The sequence below is a fragment of the Sminthopsis crassicaudata genome, chromosome 6, assembly GCF_048593235.1.
Source record: "Sminthopsis crassicaudata isolate SCR6 chromosome 6, ASM4859323v1, whole genome shotgun sequence".
NCBI lineage: Eukaryota > Metazoa > Chordata > Mammalia > Dasyuromorphia > Dasyuridae > Sminthopsis > Sminthopsis crassicaudata.
In genome coordinates this window covers 91,897,571-91,916,935 of record NC_133622.1, presented here as the reverse complement: position 1 = coordinate 91,916,935, position 19,365 = coordinate 91,897,571, and the positions used below count along the sequence as shown (strand labels likewise).

The 19,365-nt window shown below is 33.0% G+C and overlaps 1 protein-coding gene across 2 annotated transcripts in view; it reads left to right on the top strand.

Annotated features, from left to right (window-relative positions):
* Positions 1 to 19,365, top strand: part of GLRA3 (glycine receptor alpha 3) — a 235,304-nt gene that overhangs the window by 193,078 nt on the left and 22,861 nt on the right. For both annotated transcript variants that reach the window (XM_074273156.1, XM_074273155.1), the window contains exons 6-7: positions 4,074 to 4,211; positions 9,422 to 9,636. In XM_074273156.1, coding sequence (XP_074129257.1) covers positions 4,074 to 4,211; positions 9,422 to 9,636 — 353 coding nt within the window. The remainder of the gene's footprint in view (positions 1 to 4,073; positions 4,212 to 9,421; positions 9,637 to 19,365) is intronic.

Sequence of the window (19,365 nt, the reverse complement as noted above, 5' to 3'; positions counted from 1 at the left end):
AGAATCACAGGGTAATATTGAGGTTGTCTTTCATTATACATCTGAAGTAATTTGGGAATTTCAAAAAAACTGAAGGGATCAGAGCATGTTGAGTCTATTGTAAGACATTTCGTGACTTCTCTGTCTCCCTTCCTCATGATAAATCCTTACTTATTTTCCTTTTAGTAACTCTCTCCTCCTCTCTTGAAAAAATAAAATCCTAATCATTTTAATGTTCAGCTTTTCTGCATATACAATCAATTTTAAAATTTCATGAGAGTTACCTAAAAGAGAAGTGGCATAAATCTGCACACTGTGTTAGATTATAAATTTTAGGACAGATGTTTGCCTTTATTGGGAGAGAAAGCTTCCTCACTCAGAATTCCTTATTTATGATGATGTCTATTTTTTTTAATTGTATTCATTAGAATTTGAAACTCGGAATAGTAATTGTCTAAATTCACAGCTATAATTATTCTCATAGTCAAGACTCTCCCCTCTTTGCTGGTCCAGTGATATTTCTGCCACATCACACTGCTTTCTTATTATTGTCCTTGTTCTTTAGAAGTATTTTTTGGGTAATAACTTATAATTCACTGTTAGTACAGAATGGCCCATCAAGTAATACATGTTCTATTCCCTTGGTCCTGGTGACCAAGGAAGAGACAGGGCCATCCATTATTTGAAATGGTTTCATGTATTTATTATTTTGATAGGACAAAAAATTTCTTTCAGCTAATAGTAAGTTTCTTGATGTTTATACACCATTTTTGGGTACTTGACTGATTAGATGATTCCAATTGCATTGTTAAAAGTCTGTAAACTATACTTACCAGCACCAGCTAATGCATGTAATATGTTTTGAAATTATGGAAAATATCCAAAAAGTTTAAGATGAGATAAGAAATATGAATGTAAAAAATTAGCAGTGACTGATGAAGATTTTCCTTCAGTCGATTGATAAACACTTATTAAGTATCTATTCCATGTTGAAATATACCATGATAGAACAATAAGCCAATAAGAGAGAACAGCCATAAAAAGGGAAATTTAATCAACTTATATGGAATAAAGGGATTTCAACTGGGTATCATGCTTTTTGTCAAAACTGACCTGGGGCAACTAGATGATATAGTAGATAGAGTACCAGCCTGAAGTCAGGAGGACCTGAATTCAAATTTGACCTCAAACACTTAACACTTCCTAAGTGTGTGATCCTGGGTAAGTCACTTAACCCCAATTGTCTCACCAAAACAAAGCAAAAAAAAAAAAAAAAAAAAAAAAAAAAAAAAAAAAAAAAAAAACCTGACAAAAACCTTTTTTTTTTTTTTTTTTTTTTTTTTAGAGCAAATGCAGAAAACTCAGTCTAGGTAAAATGAAATATCTACATTTCTTTTTTCTCTTCATGATATTATTTTTCTAAAGTCTATATTTTATGAACAAATATGACACAACTGCATAGTAGCATCTGATAAGGGGTTAGAGATGTTTTTCTAACAGTGGTAATGGGTCACACCAAGCCATTTATTCTCACTGTCTCTCCTGATGATTAGCTGAACTGAGACCATGTCTATCACATGGCTACATCTAAGGAAAGAAATTTTTCCTCTCTCTGCATCCAGCTGATCTCTATAATGATTGAGCCCACAACCTTGCTCTAATAAGCAGCATGTTTGACCAATTGGTCCAACTTTACTTTAAAAACTGCCAACAGAAATATGAGAAACAGCTGGAATCCTTTTTGAATAGAAGTAATGTGTTTTTAAAAACTGACCCCTAAAAAACTAGTATTTTCTCATTTAGCTAATGGGTTGTTAGCAAGTTATATTTAACTGCTTTGGATTTATCTATAGTTATTCTCTCTTTATTTTTCATATATGTCCATGCTGCCCCACTATCCCAGTTAAGAAGTAAGCTATTTGAGAGTAGTAATTATTTCATGTATTATTTTGCATCTTCATTGTCTAACATAGTGCCTGTTCTATAAGAGGTGTTTATTAAATGTTCATTGATTGATTCAAACTCATAGAGAATTTAAGCTGATTAAAATACAATATTTTAACCCACTGGCAGTTAGTTGGCACAATGGATAAAGTGTCAGGTCTGACTCATCTTCACGAGTTCATATCTGGCCTCAAACACTTACTGTGTGACCTTACCCAAGTCTCCTAAATCCTGATCTGTAAAATGAGCTATAGAAGGAAATATCAGACCCCAGTGGAATTACAAAGTATCAGACACAACTGAAGATTGAAAAGCTTAAACAAAAATAACAATTGTTTAAAGCAGACCCTCAGTAAATGTTGTTAATTTATGCTTTGTTTTTATTGCATTTGGAAATCATAAATTGATGTATTTTTCACTTCCAAATATCTATATGATCTAATAAGCCCTCTCATATAAAGGTCATAAATGGATGACTATGTACATAATTATTTGATTCAGTAATTAATTTGGGCAGCAATTTAGATTAAAAGCTAAAGAGGACATTTTTCTCAGCCCTGAAATTATCTTAGAAGGTTTGATGGAAGGCTTTGAAATAAATTTGGAGCATGGATTGGTAAGGCTTAAGCAATTTTTGCTGTTTCTAGGATTTTCCTCCCTTGTTTTTTTTTTTTTTTTTTTTTTTTTTTTTTTTTTTTTTTTTTTTTTTTTTTTTTTTTTTTATATCCATTTGGAGCTGAGCAGAAATTCAGCTGTTTACCTCTTCAGTGACTACTGAAATAGGAGACTACAGAGTGTGACATGGCTGACTAAAGATCAGTACCTTTTTATTACTTTTAAATATTAAAAAACACTCAATTTTTAGTGTGGGCAATGTGGAATTTGAAATTACCTTCATAAGAAGTTATCAAATGATAAAGACCTCAGATTTAAACTAAATGGAAGGATATTTAATGATTTTCGAGAAAACCTTATTCAATATCAGTCATCAGTGCTTGCATTTCAATAATGTAAATTTTCACTATTATCAGCAAGTCACAGTCAGATTATTCAAAAAGTAGTCAGTTCATAATAACTAACTGATGCTACATCCTCGGATATTGTGGGGATACATCTTTACCTTTGTGTATTCTATTTTCTGCATTGGCCATAAGTACAGAATTATTGGACATAAATAAGCAAGGGTTATCTTTTAAGAATCCTGCATGTGTTACAGTCATAAAGTTACATATATGTGATTCAGCAAATGAGCTGATTGTTTACTAAACTCACTTTCATATTGATCTAATAAACAAGAGTTTCATCTTATAAACAAATTTAAATCAAGCAGATTCAGCAAATATTCATTAGGTACCTACTTTGCCAGGTCTTTAATCAGATTTGGGGAAAATGCAGAATTTTTGATAAGATGAAGTTTTCCACTCTCATGAACCAGTGTAATAAGGAGATAAGATGCAAGACCAGAATAATATATGAGGTAGTACTGTGGCACATTACAAAAAATAGCTGATTTGGAATCAGATGTCCTGGATTCAGGTCCTAACTCTTTTATTTATTACATGAGTAACTTAGGGCAATTTATTTACTCTCTAGATCTCAGTTTCTCATTCTGTACAATGAGGAGATATTGCAGCTTTAAATATGTAATGATCACAAGTGATTTGTACTCTGAAATGTAAAAGCAAAATTCTCCATGAGGTTCTAGAGTGTGAGGGAATATGAACAAAAAATTCAGGAAAGCTTCATCATCTGAGAAAGCCTTTATAGGACAGGAAAGAATTTAGCATTCATTTTCTGTATTTATATGTATGCTTTTATGCACATATATCTTTGAGATAAAAGTTCATTTTCCCCCATGTGCTTCTTGTAAGCTCTAACAAATAGAAACTCCTATGTTTTCCTCATTTTAGGAGAAAATTTAGTAAAATTTAAATTTTGTTCATTTTTTTAAATTTTCTTACAACATGTTCCATCTGGATAGATGTCTGTGGGATTAAATTAGGAAGTATGCAGCATCCTCAAGTGACTGATTCATGAAATATGTTTTTTTTCCCTCTACTCATTTTATATTTATAAATACTCTTGGTATTAAATGCATTGTTTGGAATAATACTTTCTAGCTTGAGTGGTTTTGATTATCTTTTGCCTAGTTGGATATACCATGAATGATCTCATCTTTCAATGGCAAGATGAGGCACCTGTACAAGTAGCAGAGGGACTCACTTTGCCCCAGTTTGTTTTAAAAGAAGAGAAAGACTTACGGTACTGCACCAAACACTACAATACAGGTAGGAACTAATCACAACTCATTATGATTGTGGAGGCAGAAATTTTTGAATCACAGATTTATAATTCTTCAGCTCTATCCTAAATATATTTAACTAATTATTCTGACTACATTTGAAATGCATATTTTCCTAGCATCAGAAAAGAAAAAGCAGTCTTTGAAACATATGAATCATGCAATTACATAAATGCCTGTAGTTATGTAATTGACTTGAATGAACCAAACAGGTGCCTGATGGCTGAAATATGTGCTATGTTGACTTAAGGTAAATATATGTATATCAATTAAGAATTTTCTAAAATATCTCAAAGTACATTTTTGTTGTTGTTTTTGTTTTCTGAGAAATACCCTAGATAAGTGATGTCAAAGTTAAATTGAAATGGAGGCCATTAACCCATATATGAGTAACTCTTCAGACTTAGAAAAACACAAAGTAACATCTACATTTTATTGTATTTTTATTTATTTTGTTAAATATTTTTCATTTACATTTTAATCTGATTTGATTATACTTGATAATGTTGTGGTCAGCATGTATTTATAGGCTATAATTTTAACACTCTGCCCTAGACCATTCTAATATGTGAAAAGTAAAAAATAAGAATTCTTTCAATCCTCATGGGGCAAAACCCACTAAATCTGACTTTCCCATTAGTAAAAAAAAAAAAAAAAAAAAAAAAAAAAAAAGGAGAAAAATTTCCATAGCGATTATTGATGCCCACTTTGTCCTCTACATTCAGGTTACCCAGGTCACTTTGGGCAAAATTGCAATACAAGTAAAACTTATCTATTAGGAGTCTTTCCTCTTTTTCATTCTGATAAATTCAGTCACACTAAGATATTAGGTCCTTATTTCCACTTCTCAGAGTATTGTTGCTTAAAAAGACAATTATGGGAAATAGAAAATTCTCTCCATCCCCACCAAGGAATGGATCCACAAAGGGCTGTAACATGTAACATGTGTTCAAAGAGATTTTCTGGCAGGCCAGCTTTCCTGGCACATCTCACATCATCTAACCACTATAATATACAAATCAATTGGACTCATTAAGGGGAAAAAAGGCTAATAGAGAATTACATTATTCATTTTAGTGTTTTGAGCTATAACAAAAATACATTTGGAACAAATTCACATTGACAGCTTCTCCAATGACTTTCCACTTCTGCCAGAAACTTGACTAAACTCAAATTCATTCATTTCATAGTGTCTACAATATGGCATAGTTGGACTTTCTTCAAAAAGTATGAGACATTTTTTTTAAAAATAGCCTTGACAGAAAAGATTCTTTATGGAAATGAAGCATATAAGTTCATTCAGAGTAAAAAAAAAAAAAAAAACAAAAGTAACATCCCTACTGAACTGCCAAAAATATTGTTGTTTTTACTTTATTCCCTAGTGAAGATGTGACCTACTTTAAAAAAAATAATATTCTATCCTAACAACTTGTGACTTTACTGGTGGGGCATATTCTCTCCACCAAAATAGACTATAACCTCTATATATAATTTAGATTATGATTTTAAAGAGCTTTCATGGTTAAAATAGCCATGACTTTGTAGCCAAGGAATTGACAAACCTTTCTGAACTCAATCTGGTCTCTAGCTAGCACACAGATATTGTCACTATGCCCAGATTCAAAGTTTTTTCAGCTGGGTATCACTTGCCAGAGCTGAAATATTAGTAAAAATGGTTTTAAAACCTTAGGGAAACCTACAAGCCATGATAAAAGTAGGACTGAATAGACTTGAATAGACTTCAAAAACCCACCTACATGCAATGAGAAGAGCAGGATATTAGGAACAGCTAAGTAGCACAATAGATAGAGCAGCAGCCCTGAAGTCAGGAGGATCTGAGTTCAAATCTGCCTTCAGACACTTAACAGACACTTAACACTTTCTAGCTGTGTGATCCTGGGCCAATCACTTACCCCGATTGCCTCAGCAAAAAACAAACAAACACAAACACAAACAAAAACAATTTTAAAAAAAGGATATTGAACCAGAACAATATAAAAGCATACCAAACTATTACCTAACACAAACCAGAAGACTCATATTGATGACACTTCCAATAATCTGATGTCATTTTTCTTGAATTCAGATAATAATAATAATAAAAATAATAATCCATCTTTACTAGACATCATATATCCATTGCTCAACCTTTAAGGCCTTGTATTCTCTAGTTCTTCTCTAATCTAAATTCCTATCCCATTTTTCCAATTCCTTCACTCTGATGAATTTTAGTATTTTTCACCATCCCCATACCCTATTCCAAATCTATTCTTCTAGTTCACTTAAATCCCTAAACATGCTTAGTCCCCATGGTTAACTATTTCAGTGGTCCCCAAATTCTTTACTCCCTGACTTTTACAGCTTGCTAAACCCTGACTGTTGTTTCTTGACAATTTTTTTTTAATTCAACTGGTTTATACTTCTTACTGACAATAGTTATTCCAAGCCATTTCCATCCCTTGAACCATTGTGCTCTCAGGACCAGCACTGGTCTATTGACTCATTCTTATATTTATTGTGTGCCTTCCCTGAGTATTGGAATCAAGCAAGTCTCATCCCTTGCTCTGAGTAAGGAACTTTTCAGTAGTCCCCAGATTTTTCTTTATCTTTTCTTTTGTATCTCAGGACACAAGAAAAATATGGAAATCAAGAATAGTCCAGGGTATCAGTCCCATAGTTTCCTGAGATAAAAGGAAAAAATTAAACATTAATAATAGCCCTAGGTTACATAAGTATATATTTCACTCTAAAAAATTCCTCAATAAAATGAAATGTACTAAAGTTGAAGGCTTTTTTCCACCAAAATAGAACAGACTTGATATTTTACTTGATTAAAAGTATGAAAAAAATTGTCCACTTATGCATAACAAATTTTGATGAGTTTCCCTCAAAGAAAAAGTCATGAGGATTTTCAAAGAAAACTTTAAAGTTTTTTTTTTCTGAATAAAAAAGTTAGAGGATAAAATAAAAGTCATGCTCTGGCTTTTCTCTCTAATGTTTGAACTGACACCAAAGGATCATGCTAGGGGCGAAGCAGAATCCTACAACTTCATTATCGATTAGATTTCTTGGTTTTTCCATCAATAGAATCCCCATCACAAAATTCTCCAGTTTCCTATTTCCATGGATACTGTTAATTTTTATAATTAATATATTTTCAGCTTCATTTTTAATTGTCTTTTTTATTTTACTATGCTATGGAAGATTTTTATTTCATGAAAAAAGTAAAATTTAAAATTAATATAGTGCCCCTAACTTTAGAATGGAATCAGTTATAGTTTATGCTACCATCTTCCTATATTAGTTACTCATGTGTTTTTTCCTCCATAAAACAAATTGTTATGTATTTTTCTCTTTTTGCTAAAATGGATTTTCTGGCAATGAATGCAGGAAGTGATTGATGGAATAGTTATTTCTTGATTGCCAGAACAACTTGCAATGTTGTTTCATCATTTTCTATTCCTGAATACCCATTCCTTTTGGTAGCCTTAGGATCAATTTTTCATAAGGGAATTCTCTTTCTTTATCTTGTTCTCTTCTTACATCTTTGTTCTATTTTTAATCACAGTGGTAACCATAGAAATGAAAGTGTTTTAAAAAATATTTTTCTATTATTTTTAATCTTTTATGCTACTAGCTAGTGAAAATAGAAGTAAGAATTTGCCCATTCTTTTAGAAGTCACCAATAGCTGAGGAAGAAACACTGGATTTAAAATGAGAAGACCTTAATTAAACAATTCCTGTTTCTGCTACCTATTAGCTATGTAAGAGTCAATAGTCAAATTTCTCTGGGCCCAAGTTTCCCATTATAGGAATTACATTCCTACTATCTACCTCCTCAATATACTAATGTCATAATGTAAGGTATCATTTTACAAATGGTATATACCAAAATGGGGAGAGTCTCTATTATAGTGTCAGTGCTTACAAGGCCCTCAAATAGAAGTCAACCCATCTTAAAAGTCAACACAAGAGACCACTAAAAGTAATTGCTTGGTAATGAGGCAAACTTAGGCCACAAAAAGCATCATAATAATTAAAGTTCTGTCTGTTGAAGAATGGACTATCTGAGGAAATAATGCTTTTCTTCTCAATTGGAGGCTTTAAGAAAATGCTGAATGACTATTGTCAGATTTTTTAATGGATTTTTTGGTAGAAAGATGACTATAAATTAGAATAGATGCCTTTTCAATTTTTAAATTCTGTGACTCAGATGCAAGAAATTGTACCCCACCCTATTTCTCTCCAATAACTATTTCTGGCCCCAGGTCCACTGAGGACAATGTCTGCTATTATAGCCTAGAGCGAAATAAACTACTTACCCATGATGTTAACACTAAATAGAAACCACATAATCCCATTTCTCATGCATACACAAATGCATGCACAAGCACACACCTTAGCTTTCTACCTTCTCTTACCTTTCACCTAACCTTAATCCAACACAAATACTCCAGCTTTCCACTTTTCCCTGGTGCCTTCCCCATTAAGATACTTGACATATAATTATGTTTTCTCCCTGTAGAACATAAGCTACTGGAAGCCAAGTATCATTTCATTTTTGTCTCTGAAACACAAGTCCATAGCATAGTACCTAGAAAATAACTGCCACTCAATAAATTTTGGTGCAATGAATGGAGAACCTTTTGTCTATTTTATACTTTTGGAAGGTGATCCATATCCTTGACCATGGAATTTTGCACATATGGATTCCATCAATATATTACAAGTTCAAAATTGTCTCATGGCAGCTAATGGCATGGTGAATAGAGTACAGGAACTGAAGAAATAAGTTCAAATTTAGTTTGAAATAACTGTGTTATTCTGAGCAAATCACTTAACCTCTATTCACATCAGTTCCTCAGCTGTAGAATGGGAATAATAATAATACCTACCTCAAAGAGTTTTTATGAATGTCAAATGAGAGAATCTTTTTTTAAAAAATAACTTGGAACAGTACCTGGCACAGAGATATTATATAAATACTAATTCCTTTCCCTTCCCTCTTGTTCACTTCCATTGTACTGATCTACACTTCCTTTCTGTTTTAGCATAATGAAACAATCACAATAGACTATTACACTATGGTTTTACTAAGAGACATAAAATTTATTTCAGATAAGAAAATTTTATTTAATAGTTGATATGACAAAGATATGTCCATGTGAAAATGAATGTGTTTTTCATCATCATCAGGAAAGTTCACATGCATAGAAGTTCGTTTCCACCTTGAACGACAGATGGGCTACTACTTGATCCAGATGTACATACCTAGTCTCCTAATTGTTATATTGTCATGGGTTTCATTTTGGATTAACATGGATGCAGCTCCAGCCAGGGTTGCTTTGGGGATAACAACTGTCCTGACCATGACCACACAAAGCTCAGGATCCAGAGCTTCTCTCCCAAAGGTGAGTAAAGCTAGCATTTTATAGTTGTATATATTACATGAATCATTGGCAATATTGGAATCATCCTGAGCAGATGGTTTCTCTAACCTTTATTTAGACATGATATGATCAAAAGGGAGAATAATTTGTGTTGTGCATAGAATTCTCCAAAATGCATCATACATGCATTTATGCACATGTGTATGCATACACACACACACACACATACACACATGCAGAAAGATTGCAGCATTCTCTCCCAGGGATATTTAAAAGTACCTGTTCTTTTTTTTATTACAAGCATTGCCACAATTATATATGGTTGACTGCTTTTTGCTCCTTAAGGGAATGCCAGTTGGCAAACATCAATTTCCCTTTCTACTGACCTGCAAGAAAGGAATATTTCATAACTACCTTAATGTTCTCCATTGTCTCATAATTTTCCCTATCATCTTCATCATCATAATCCTCTCCATCATCATCAAATCATAAGTATCCATGACATATAGCAATGTCTTTGTTGCTATATAAAATTAATAATTTTTCGTGACTGGCATTGCTCTTTTGGAATGAACTGTGTATTGTGTTCTAATCTTACAATCATGTGCAAATGTGGTTCTAAATAAAAGCAGGAAAAATGAATTTTCTCATTAACAATATGCAAATGAATGCATTGGAAATGTGTTAATTATTAGTGTACTAATTCATGCCCTATATTGCTCACTCTGTGCTTCCAAGATTTAATAGTGGAATATTAGACTTTTTAAGTCTCAAGTTATTAACATTTCATTGTGTTTCAAAATGTCTTATGTTAACTAGTATTCTATGAAATATTGATCTGATTATAAATTATAAATCTACTCATAATTTTAAGCTAATGAACCTTGTCATTTATTTCTATTTTCACAACCATACTGCAGGGTTCCCTGTTATTAGCTAAAATAATGGTTGTTCCTGTGCTAACCAAATATGTACTTTCAATATTGATTTTCCACATGGACTAATCTGAGAGAAAAGCTTGTTTGATTTAGAAGTTTTCACCTAGAGGGAAGGCAGAAAAATTTCAGTTTAGGGAATTATATTAACTCTTTCTGACCTTGCTTTTCTGTTACTTGAATTATCAAAAAATAAAAATAAAGAAGACTAGTTCACAACTTTCTAGTATACTGAGTAGACCTTGGTAGAGAGGCTTACCATTTATGTCTAGGAAAAATTAAATTATGTATTTGAAGCCTGTATTATATTTAGTATTGGAGTCTTTGGGATTATTCTAAGTTTTTGCCTTTTCTTACAGACATTATACACATATTGTATAACAAAAATAACTCAATCGTGCATAAACAAATGAGACTTCTGAATACACTTGAGTAAAGAAATGTCAGATATTTACTGATTGTTTAATATGTGCACAAGTACTTTGGTGAGATACTAATACTTTATGGTCCTCACTTCAAAAAACTTTCAATCTAGTTGAGGAGAGAGAAAACTAATATTACTGAATCATTGTGGAATATACAGAATAAAATGCAATCTGGAGCTGAATTAAGCACCATAGACCATAAATGCTATAGGAATTCAGGGAGTGATGGAACAATGAGGGTTTTAAGAAGGAAAAACTTCATAGAGACTCAAAGGGATAAAGGAAAGATAAGATTTGAGTAGACTGAAAAGAAAGTGTTCAAAATAGTAGAGGTAGGAGATCTTTGTGAAGATATAGATATGGTAAATAGAATTTCCTGGTTTAGGATTTTAAATATTTTATGTGTTTTATATATTTAGAAAATCTATTTATATGTATTTATGTGTTTATATAAGCATTTATGTATATGATATATGTTTATAAAATATATATTTTATATGTTTATAAAAGTTGAGATGATATAAAGCTGGGAGGAAAACATTTTAGATGACAGAATACAAATTCAGTAAGATCTTGTCAGGTTGCAGTAACAGCAATGATAGGTGGCATTCAGATATAACTTAAGGTTTGCAAAGAGATTTACATGTCATTTTATTTCAACTGGAAGAAGTCAAAGAAAATTTAGTCTAAAACTGGGAAATAAAATTTAGTAGAGAAAACTGTAATATTCTTCACTTCAGCTAAAATGAGTGATCATCCAATCAACAGATAGGTAACAAAAACAGAGGTATATAAGGGGGGGGGGGGAAGAGTTGATTCTGAGATCAGTCTAAGTCATTATGGTAACCTATCTGCCAAAATGATCATTGTGGTCCAATCTCCAGATTTATTTTATACTGTTCTTGTCAGACTACACCTGGATCATTGTATTTAGCTCTGAGTATACAATTTTAAGAGCATTATTCACAATCTACAGCACACCTAGATGACAATAACAAGGATGGTGAGGGGTGGTGACAGTTACATTATAGGATCATATGTTTGAACCAGAAAGGACTTTGAGACCTCATATTACTGATAAGAAAACTGAGGAAGAAAAAAAGTTAATTGACTTGTCCAGGATCACAATATCTGAAGCAGGCTTTGGATTCATGAATTCCTGATTCTTAGCCCAAAAAGTATATTTACTGTGCCTCCTGGTTACCTCTTGTGAGGAGCAGAAAATGTTCAGTGTGGAAAAGGGAAGAGGGAAGGAAGTTTCAGTGTGGGTAAAATAGCTGTCTTGAAATATGTTGAGAGCTATTGTGGAGAAATATAATTCTTTGTTCTAAAGTTTCAGAAAGTAGATCTGGACTCCATATATGGACATTTCAAGCAGGGAAATTGTAGTTCAAAATGAGGTAGAAGGGCACAGCAAGCAAGATTGTCCCAAGATGGAATAGCTTAATAATTATATTAGTAATTAAATTCCCATCAGTGGAAGTGTTTGAAAAGAGATGAGATTACCACATGTTATAAATGTTTTAGAGGAATTTCTTAGCATTGGGAAACCTGACACTGTTAAATAGCTAAAGGCAAAAGGACTCAACTTATTGAGGTAGGTCTGAGCAAGAACAGATTTTTGTCCAGGCTATATAGTACTAGTCAACTCCTCCTAAATTACTAATTCTTAAAATCCTCTTCCAATCCCTAATCTTGCAGAGTAACAAATATGGTAACATTGCAGAGATTGTTAGTTATCCCACGCTAGGGCAATATGACAATGAAAGATAAAGCTTGGAAAAAAGCAAACTGGAAGAAAACATATCTACTGCTAAGGAGAGTTGGCCTCTCTGAGTATAATTGCCATAAACTATATTAAAATACTAATAACTAGCATGTTTTATAAGATGATTTTTAAATATTGTCTTACTGGAACTTACAACAACCCTGCAAGATGAAGGTGTTATGATTATTTGCACTTTATATTTAGATGAAGAAATTTAAGCTGAGAAGTGTTTCATAAACCAGAGATTTTTTCACTTGATCCTGAAGGCAATTGGGAGTCACTGAAATTTATTGAATAAGAGGGTGACACCATCACATTTTAGGAAGATCCTTTTGGCATCTGAGTGGAAGACAAGAATTGAATAAGGTGTGAATTTAGGCCAGCTTAATGTTTTTGTTGTTCACTCATTTCAGTTATACCAGACTTTCATGACTCATTTAGAGTTTCTTAGCAAAAATACTGGAGTGGCTTGCTATTTCCTCCACACCTCACTTTATAAATGAATAAACTGAAGCACTAAATAGGTTTCATTGACTTACTCCAGATCCAGCATACTGTGTACTATGGCACCAACAAGCATCCCAAAGCGTAATGCATATGTTTCATAAAAATATGTATTATTAGGAATCTGCAGATTGAGATAGAGAATTTTTAGTGAGATAGAGAGATGGCACATTCTGAAAGGGTTGAATAAGATGATTCCTGATTTGGTGTTAGAGGAGACAATATTAGAATGAGATTAATTTATGTTACTCTTTCTTCTTGGGCATTTTTTTATTGTGACCTATTCTCTGATTTCTTCTAGTCTTCATAAGTAAGACTGCTGGAGCTGGATAAGATTGGTAGTAAAGAATATGGTCTGACTATCAGGGCTTAATCCTCTCAATCTACCTTAGTGCTCCAGCAACAATGCCAGTTCAGTCATGCTCAGGTCATTACAGATTTTAAACTTTAAGTAACTTTTAATTTTAAATTGTATCAAGATTATATGATTCTATCTGAAAGCTCTAAGTGTATTATACTAATATAATAAACCAAAAGGTAGAGTGGTATTGATAAGAGGAGATTCTGAGAGTCAAAGGTTCTCCTTATGACACTTAAATCTTTGTGTGCTCCCAGGCAGTTTTCTAAAATTATAATTTTCAGAGTACATATAGTTCCACATTAGTAAAGGGAACTTCTTCACTGGGAGCTCTCTACTCTGATGAGATCACATCTGGAAAAAACAAATATAACAAAATAACTGAAAAATGAAAAATTCAGTCTTACCTCCAGATTTTGTCTGCCAGACATAATCATAGGATCAAAAATTTAAATGTGAAAAAAATCATCTATAGTCAATTTGATTGTTTCTTTCCCCAGCACTCCCCAGAATCAATTGACCATTTGATTATCATCTATGCACATCTATATTCCAACCAAAAATTACCTTTGACAGACTGTCACTGTTGTTGGTTCAAATTCAATTTGATAAAGCAATTTGGAATCTACAATTAATACATCTTTCATCTTATACTCCATTGATTTGTAAATACACTTAGTTCTTAGAACAAGAGAAAAAGAGGAGAATGAGAAGTCATGATTACAAAGTAAGCTTTGAATAGAACCATTATGAAAGAAGGGGAGAGAGAAGGAGAAAAGAAAGGGAAAGGTAAGGGGAGAGAGAAAGTCAATTATAACTGTATGTGCATCCAGTCTCACACTTAATAGACTTTGAAGTGCTATTAACATTGATAGAATACTAAGAGATGTCAGTAAGATTCATAGATTGAGTCTATCAGGGAAGGAAAAAGCTGACACTATCTGAATTTGCTTTTAAATTTCATCAAGGTAAAAGTTAAATGTAGAGAAACAAAAGTCATTCAAAGTACAGTATAGCATATCTTCAAATATTTAAGCTATGAATTATGCCATCCTAGAACCATAAAATATAGAGCTGAAAAGGACCACAGAGATCATATAATTCATCCATCTCATTTTAAAAATGAGAAAACTGAGATCCAGTTATTAAGTGACTTGTCCAAGGTCAGGCATACAATTAATTAATGGCAGAGTACACATTTTAGAAAGTCATTTGCTTCTTCCTCCTAGACCAATTCTGCTTCTATTATACCGCAATGCTTGTACATTAATCGCATTACATTTCTTACTAATAAAAATATTTTATTTAAAAAAGAATTATTTTGACATAGAATATTTATGAGTATGCTGAAATATGTTTAAAAACTGATTCTCTGGGAGAAAAATATGCATGGTACATTTTTAAGTTTGCTCTTCATTAATATTTTCTCCATGACTTTTTTAAGTCTAAATAATCAACAAAATAATAAATCAAGCTCTGATTTTCAATGTTGACCAAGATGTAAATTCTTACAATGAAAATTTAATAATCATCTCGAGAACCTGTAGGACCTGGTTCCAGCATACCACTGTATTCATAGGCAGTTTGACACATTAAAGTCATTGGCTCAGAATCAGCAAGGCCCATGTTCAAATCCCACTTCTGAAAGTTCCTTACTTGGCCTTAGGGCAAGTCATTCCATCTTTTCATAGGTGGTTGTGATTTACAGTATTAGAGAGAGTCATGAAACCAGGAGTTCTCATACTGAGAAGCTCATAGAATCAACAAAATGTTTTACTACTGTTAAGGAAAAAAAAAAAAAAGCCCCATTAGGAAAATAGATAAGGAAGACAATATGACAATATAGAGCAACAAATGAACTTAGCAACCTGATATCCCATAAACCCAGACTCCAGCTCCTGGGGGAAAAGGATACATACTATTTGATAATAGCTTCTAACAAAACTAAAACAAATACTGAACCAATACCTCAAAGAGATCCAACAAAGATAGAAAAATCCATATAAAAATATTTCTGACAGCTATTATTGGACTGGGAAATAACTATAAATGAAAGGAGTGTACTTTAGGGAATAGCTGAACAAACAGTGGCATATGAATGCAATGGAATATTTCATACCATAAGGATTAATAAAAAAAAAATATGGGTTCAAAGAAACTTGGAAAAACTTGTAGGAACTGCTAAAAAGAAGGAAGTGAGTAGAACCAGCAGAACAATTTATGCTATTAAAGACAAACAAGTATTGAAAGACAAGATCTTTGCTAAATAAAATGATTGACCATGATCATAGAAGGATGAAGAACTGTTTCTCTTCTCCTGACAGAAAAGTGTTGGTCAAGAAATGCAGAATGAAAGAGAAATTTTTGGAAAGGGACACTAGAAATTTGTTTTAATTGACTTTATTACATGAATTTTGTTTTTCTCTTCAATTTTAGTGGGAAGAAAGTGGAGAAAGAAGGAAAACATTTTAATTTTAAAAATAATTTTAAAAGAACTCACAGATTCTTCAAGTGTATGTATATTTGATTCAGAATTATTATAAAAGAAACATCTGCAGTTTCAAACTATTCCTATAAACCTGAAAGGATTACATCTGCTATAGCTATCAGGGATGAAGCCTATGCTCTGAGTCATCTCTTGCATAGTGTTCTCAAAGTACCTTTTTCCCATTGACTATTCCAATATAATTTTTGTACCTTAGCACAAGATTTTTTAAAAAATCTTCATCATTTGTCTTTGCTCTGATCTGATGAGGACATTTTTGGTCAGCATCAGGTCTTGAAAAAGGCATGAAAGAAAAAGAAGATAGGAAATAGTTCTCTTGAAATGTTGCAAAATGCAAAACCTTTTCTCTGGATCACTCATTACAGAATGTCCAATTTAGTTTTGTAATAAAAAGTGCTTTTCAAATAACATGAAAGAGAGAGAGAGAATTTTGTTAAGGAAAAAGTTAACTTGAAAGCAAAACCATATACCTCCATCATAAATCAAGAAAGAAAAGAGTAATTCTACAACTCATAAAGGCAGCATAATATAATGGACAAAGTGGAGGATACAGTTCAGATCTCACTTGACATGTACAATGTGTGACTCAAAGCAAATTATTCACCCTTTGATTTTTCTAGAAATTATAAATGGGCTATAATCTGCATTAGTGAATGACAAAATTATAAGTCTTTGATGTAAGGTCAGTAGCTGAATAGGAAACAAGTCCATAGTAATCATGGATCATTCTATATATCATTAATAAATCTCAACAGAAATTGATAGAAAAAGAAATTAAAATCCAATTATAGAACATGTAAAATACTTGAGAGTTTATTTATCAAAATACACATTGGAGCAACTGCTAGTTGTATGGTAATATAACCACAATACATTTTTTTTAAAGAAAAATTCCTATTTATTTAGAATTTTTTCCACAGTATATATGCATAAGTAATTTTTTAATAATATTATCCCTTGTATTCATTTTTCCAAATTATCCCTCCCCTCCCTCAACTCTCCCCCCCCCCCCCCATGACAGGCAATCCCATACATTTTACATATGTTACAATATAACCCAGATACACAGCCTCCAGCCGAGCAAGGCACTATGTGTTGCCTTGGGCCATGTCCGCCCGCTTTTCAATCTCTTAACTACCCCCAGGTGAAAGCCTGGACAGCCTAAGTCGGCCACACCCACAGTGCCGAGATCTGTTGAGTCACTTCCAGATTGGGGTGGTTCTAGTATCTGGCTTTATATTTTAAAGTGGCTTGATTTCTCTTCTGAACTGCTGTTTTATAAGCAGAGAAGAGCTAACAGCTTGTGCCAGATTCTTCTATTTCAGTGGCTTCTCTGATCCCAGAGCCCTCCCCAGCGCGATCGGCACAGTGTGCTAGCACCCAACCGTCTGTGCTGGCCTCTTTTTTTTTTCCTCCCCTGGGAACCGACCTTTTCTGTTGAAACTCCAGTTTCTCTTCAGCTGGTAAGTCATGCTTCCAGTCCTTATGGTTTCTATCATTCCAGCGTTATTTTTGAGGCTGATATAACTAATTGGTAATGAGGGAAGAAGGGAGCTCACAAAATTGTGTGTATCTTCTCCACTATCTTGGCTCCACACCCACAATACATTCTTTACAGAAAAACAGACTATTTTAAAATAGAGAAATCAGATTATTCTACTTGTCTCCAGAGGAAAAACTGATAGTAATGGGTTTTGACTGTTACTCCTAATTTTTAGCTGTATTTAAAAAGAAATTTCTTAACAATTAGATCATTTCAAAAGTACAACGAAATATTTTAGAGAATAATACCCACTCATCCAGTTTGGGGGTCTTTGAACAAAGGCCTTGCCAGTAAACTAAAGTCTCTGACTGGGACAGAGTCACAACCTCTCTGAAGATAGAATTTCATATTTTTTCAAATAGGGTTTGGAGAAAGGGGAAATGTTTTAATCCCCAAGATTCTTTCCCACTCTGAACCTCATGATCCCATGATCTAATCTGTCTAGATATCCTATGTAAGAAATGCTCTAGCATAAACTAACAGGAGTTTGAGGATTAAGAATCTAAGTGTATCTTATGTTCTTGACTACAATATTTTAGCTTTTCCAAAATCAATTAGTCACCATTATTGGCTAGGACTAAATTCACAAAGGACAATAAAGCTATAATGAGGAGGGAAGTCATTATAAAATTCAACTTCTTTCAAGAATTTAAGTATGTGATTAAGCTTTGTATTTGTTTGTAATTACCAATATTCTTCTGTATCCCCAAAAGTGTTTTATACAATGCTTTGTGCATCATGGGAGCTGAATAATTGTTGATTTGCTTTAACTGCCTGTACTGAGCTTCAGAAAATCCTTTCTCCTATTCATTCTCATATTGTGGGTGAAACCCTGGGATTCCACTTAATGTTATGCTCCTTAAGTTATGTTACTGGGGTCAAAATATACATCAGTCATCTCAAGATCTATCATATTAAATGGGGAGTGACTCATCACCAGGGGGCTAGTCACCATGTACTGAATCATTTTGACAGAACAAAATCATGAAGCCATCTACAAAAGATGACGATGTTGTAACCTATGTCTGTTGCATGGATTCACAAGATATTGTATAAAGAGAGCTGGATTTGGAGTGAGAGAACCTGGGTTCAAATCCTCATTCTACCATTTAATATCTGTGTGATACTGGGCAAGAAACCCTCATATTCTTCTTCATAAAAGTTTAAATTTTAACAAATATTTATCAAGCAAGTATTATATGCCAGACAAATGTGAGACATATAGAGAAAGATACATACACAGAGAAGGAGAGAGCCACAGAGAAAGAACAGAGAGAGAGAAAATGCATGCTAAATCTTTGCAAATACCTCAGTTTATCTTCACAATAATTATAGGAAGCAGGTACTGTTATTATTTTAATTTTATACTTGAGCACAATGAGATAGAAACTAAATGACTTGTCCAGTGTCACACAGCCAGTAAATAAATGGAGTTGAATTTGAATGCAGGCCTTCCTGATTTCGAATACAGTTCTCTATCCCTTGTGCTGCTTAGTTACCCTTAAAATAAGAATTGTACTACACAATCTTCAAGGCTACTCCCAGTTCTAGGTCTATGATCTTGAGAGATTCTAAATGAAGCGATGAAAAGTTAAGAAAGCAAAACAACAACATATGTTAGCATAGTGTCTCCATAGAATAATAAGGAGGCAAATCTAGCTTAGAAAGTGTATATAAGGTCTTTAATACTCTGTGGCTCCCTCTGATGCAG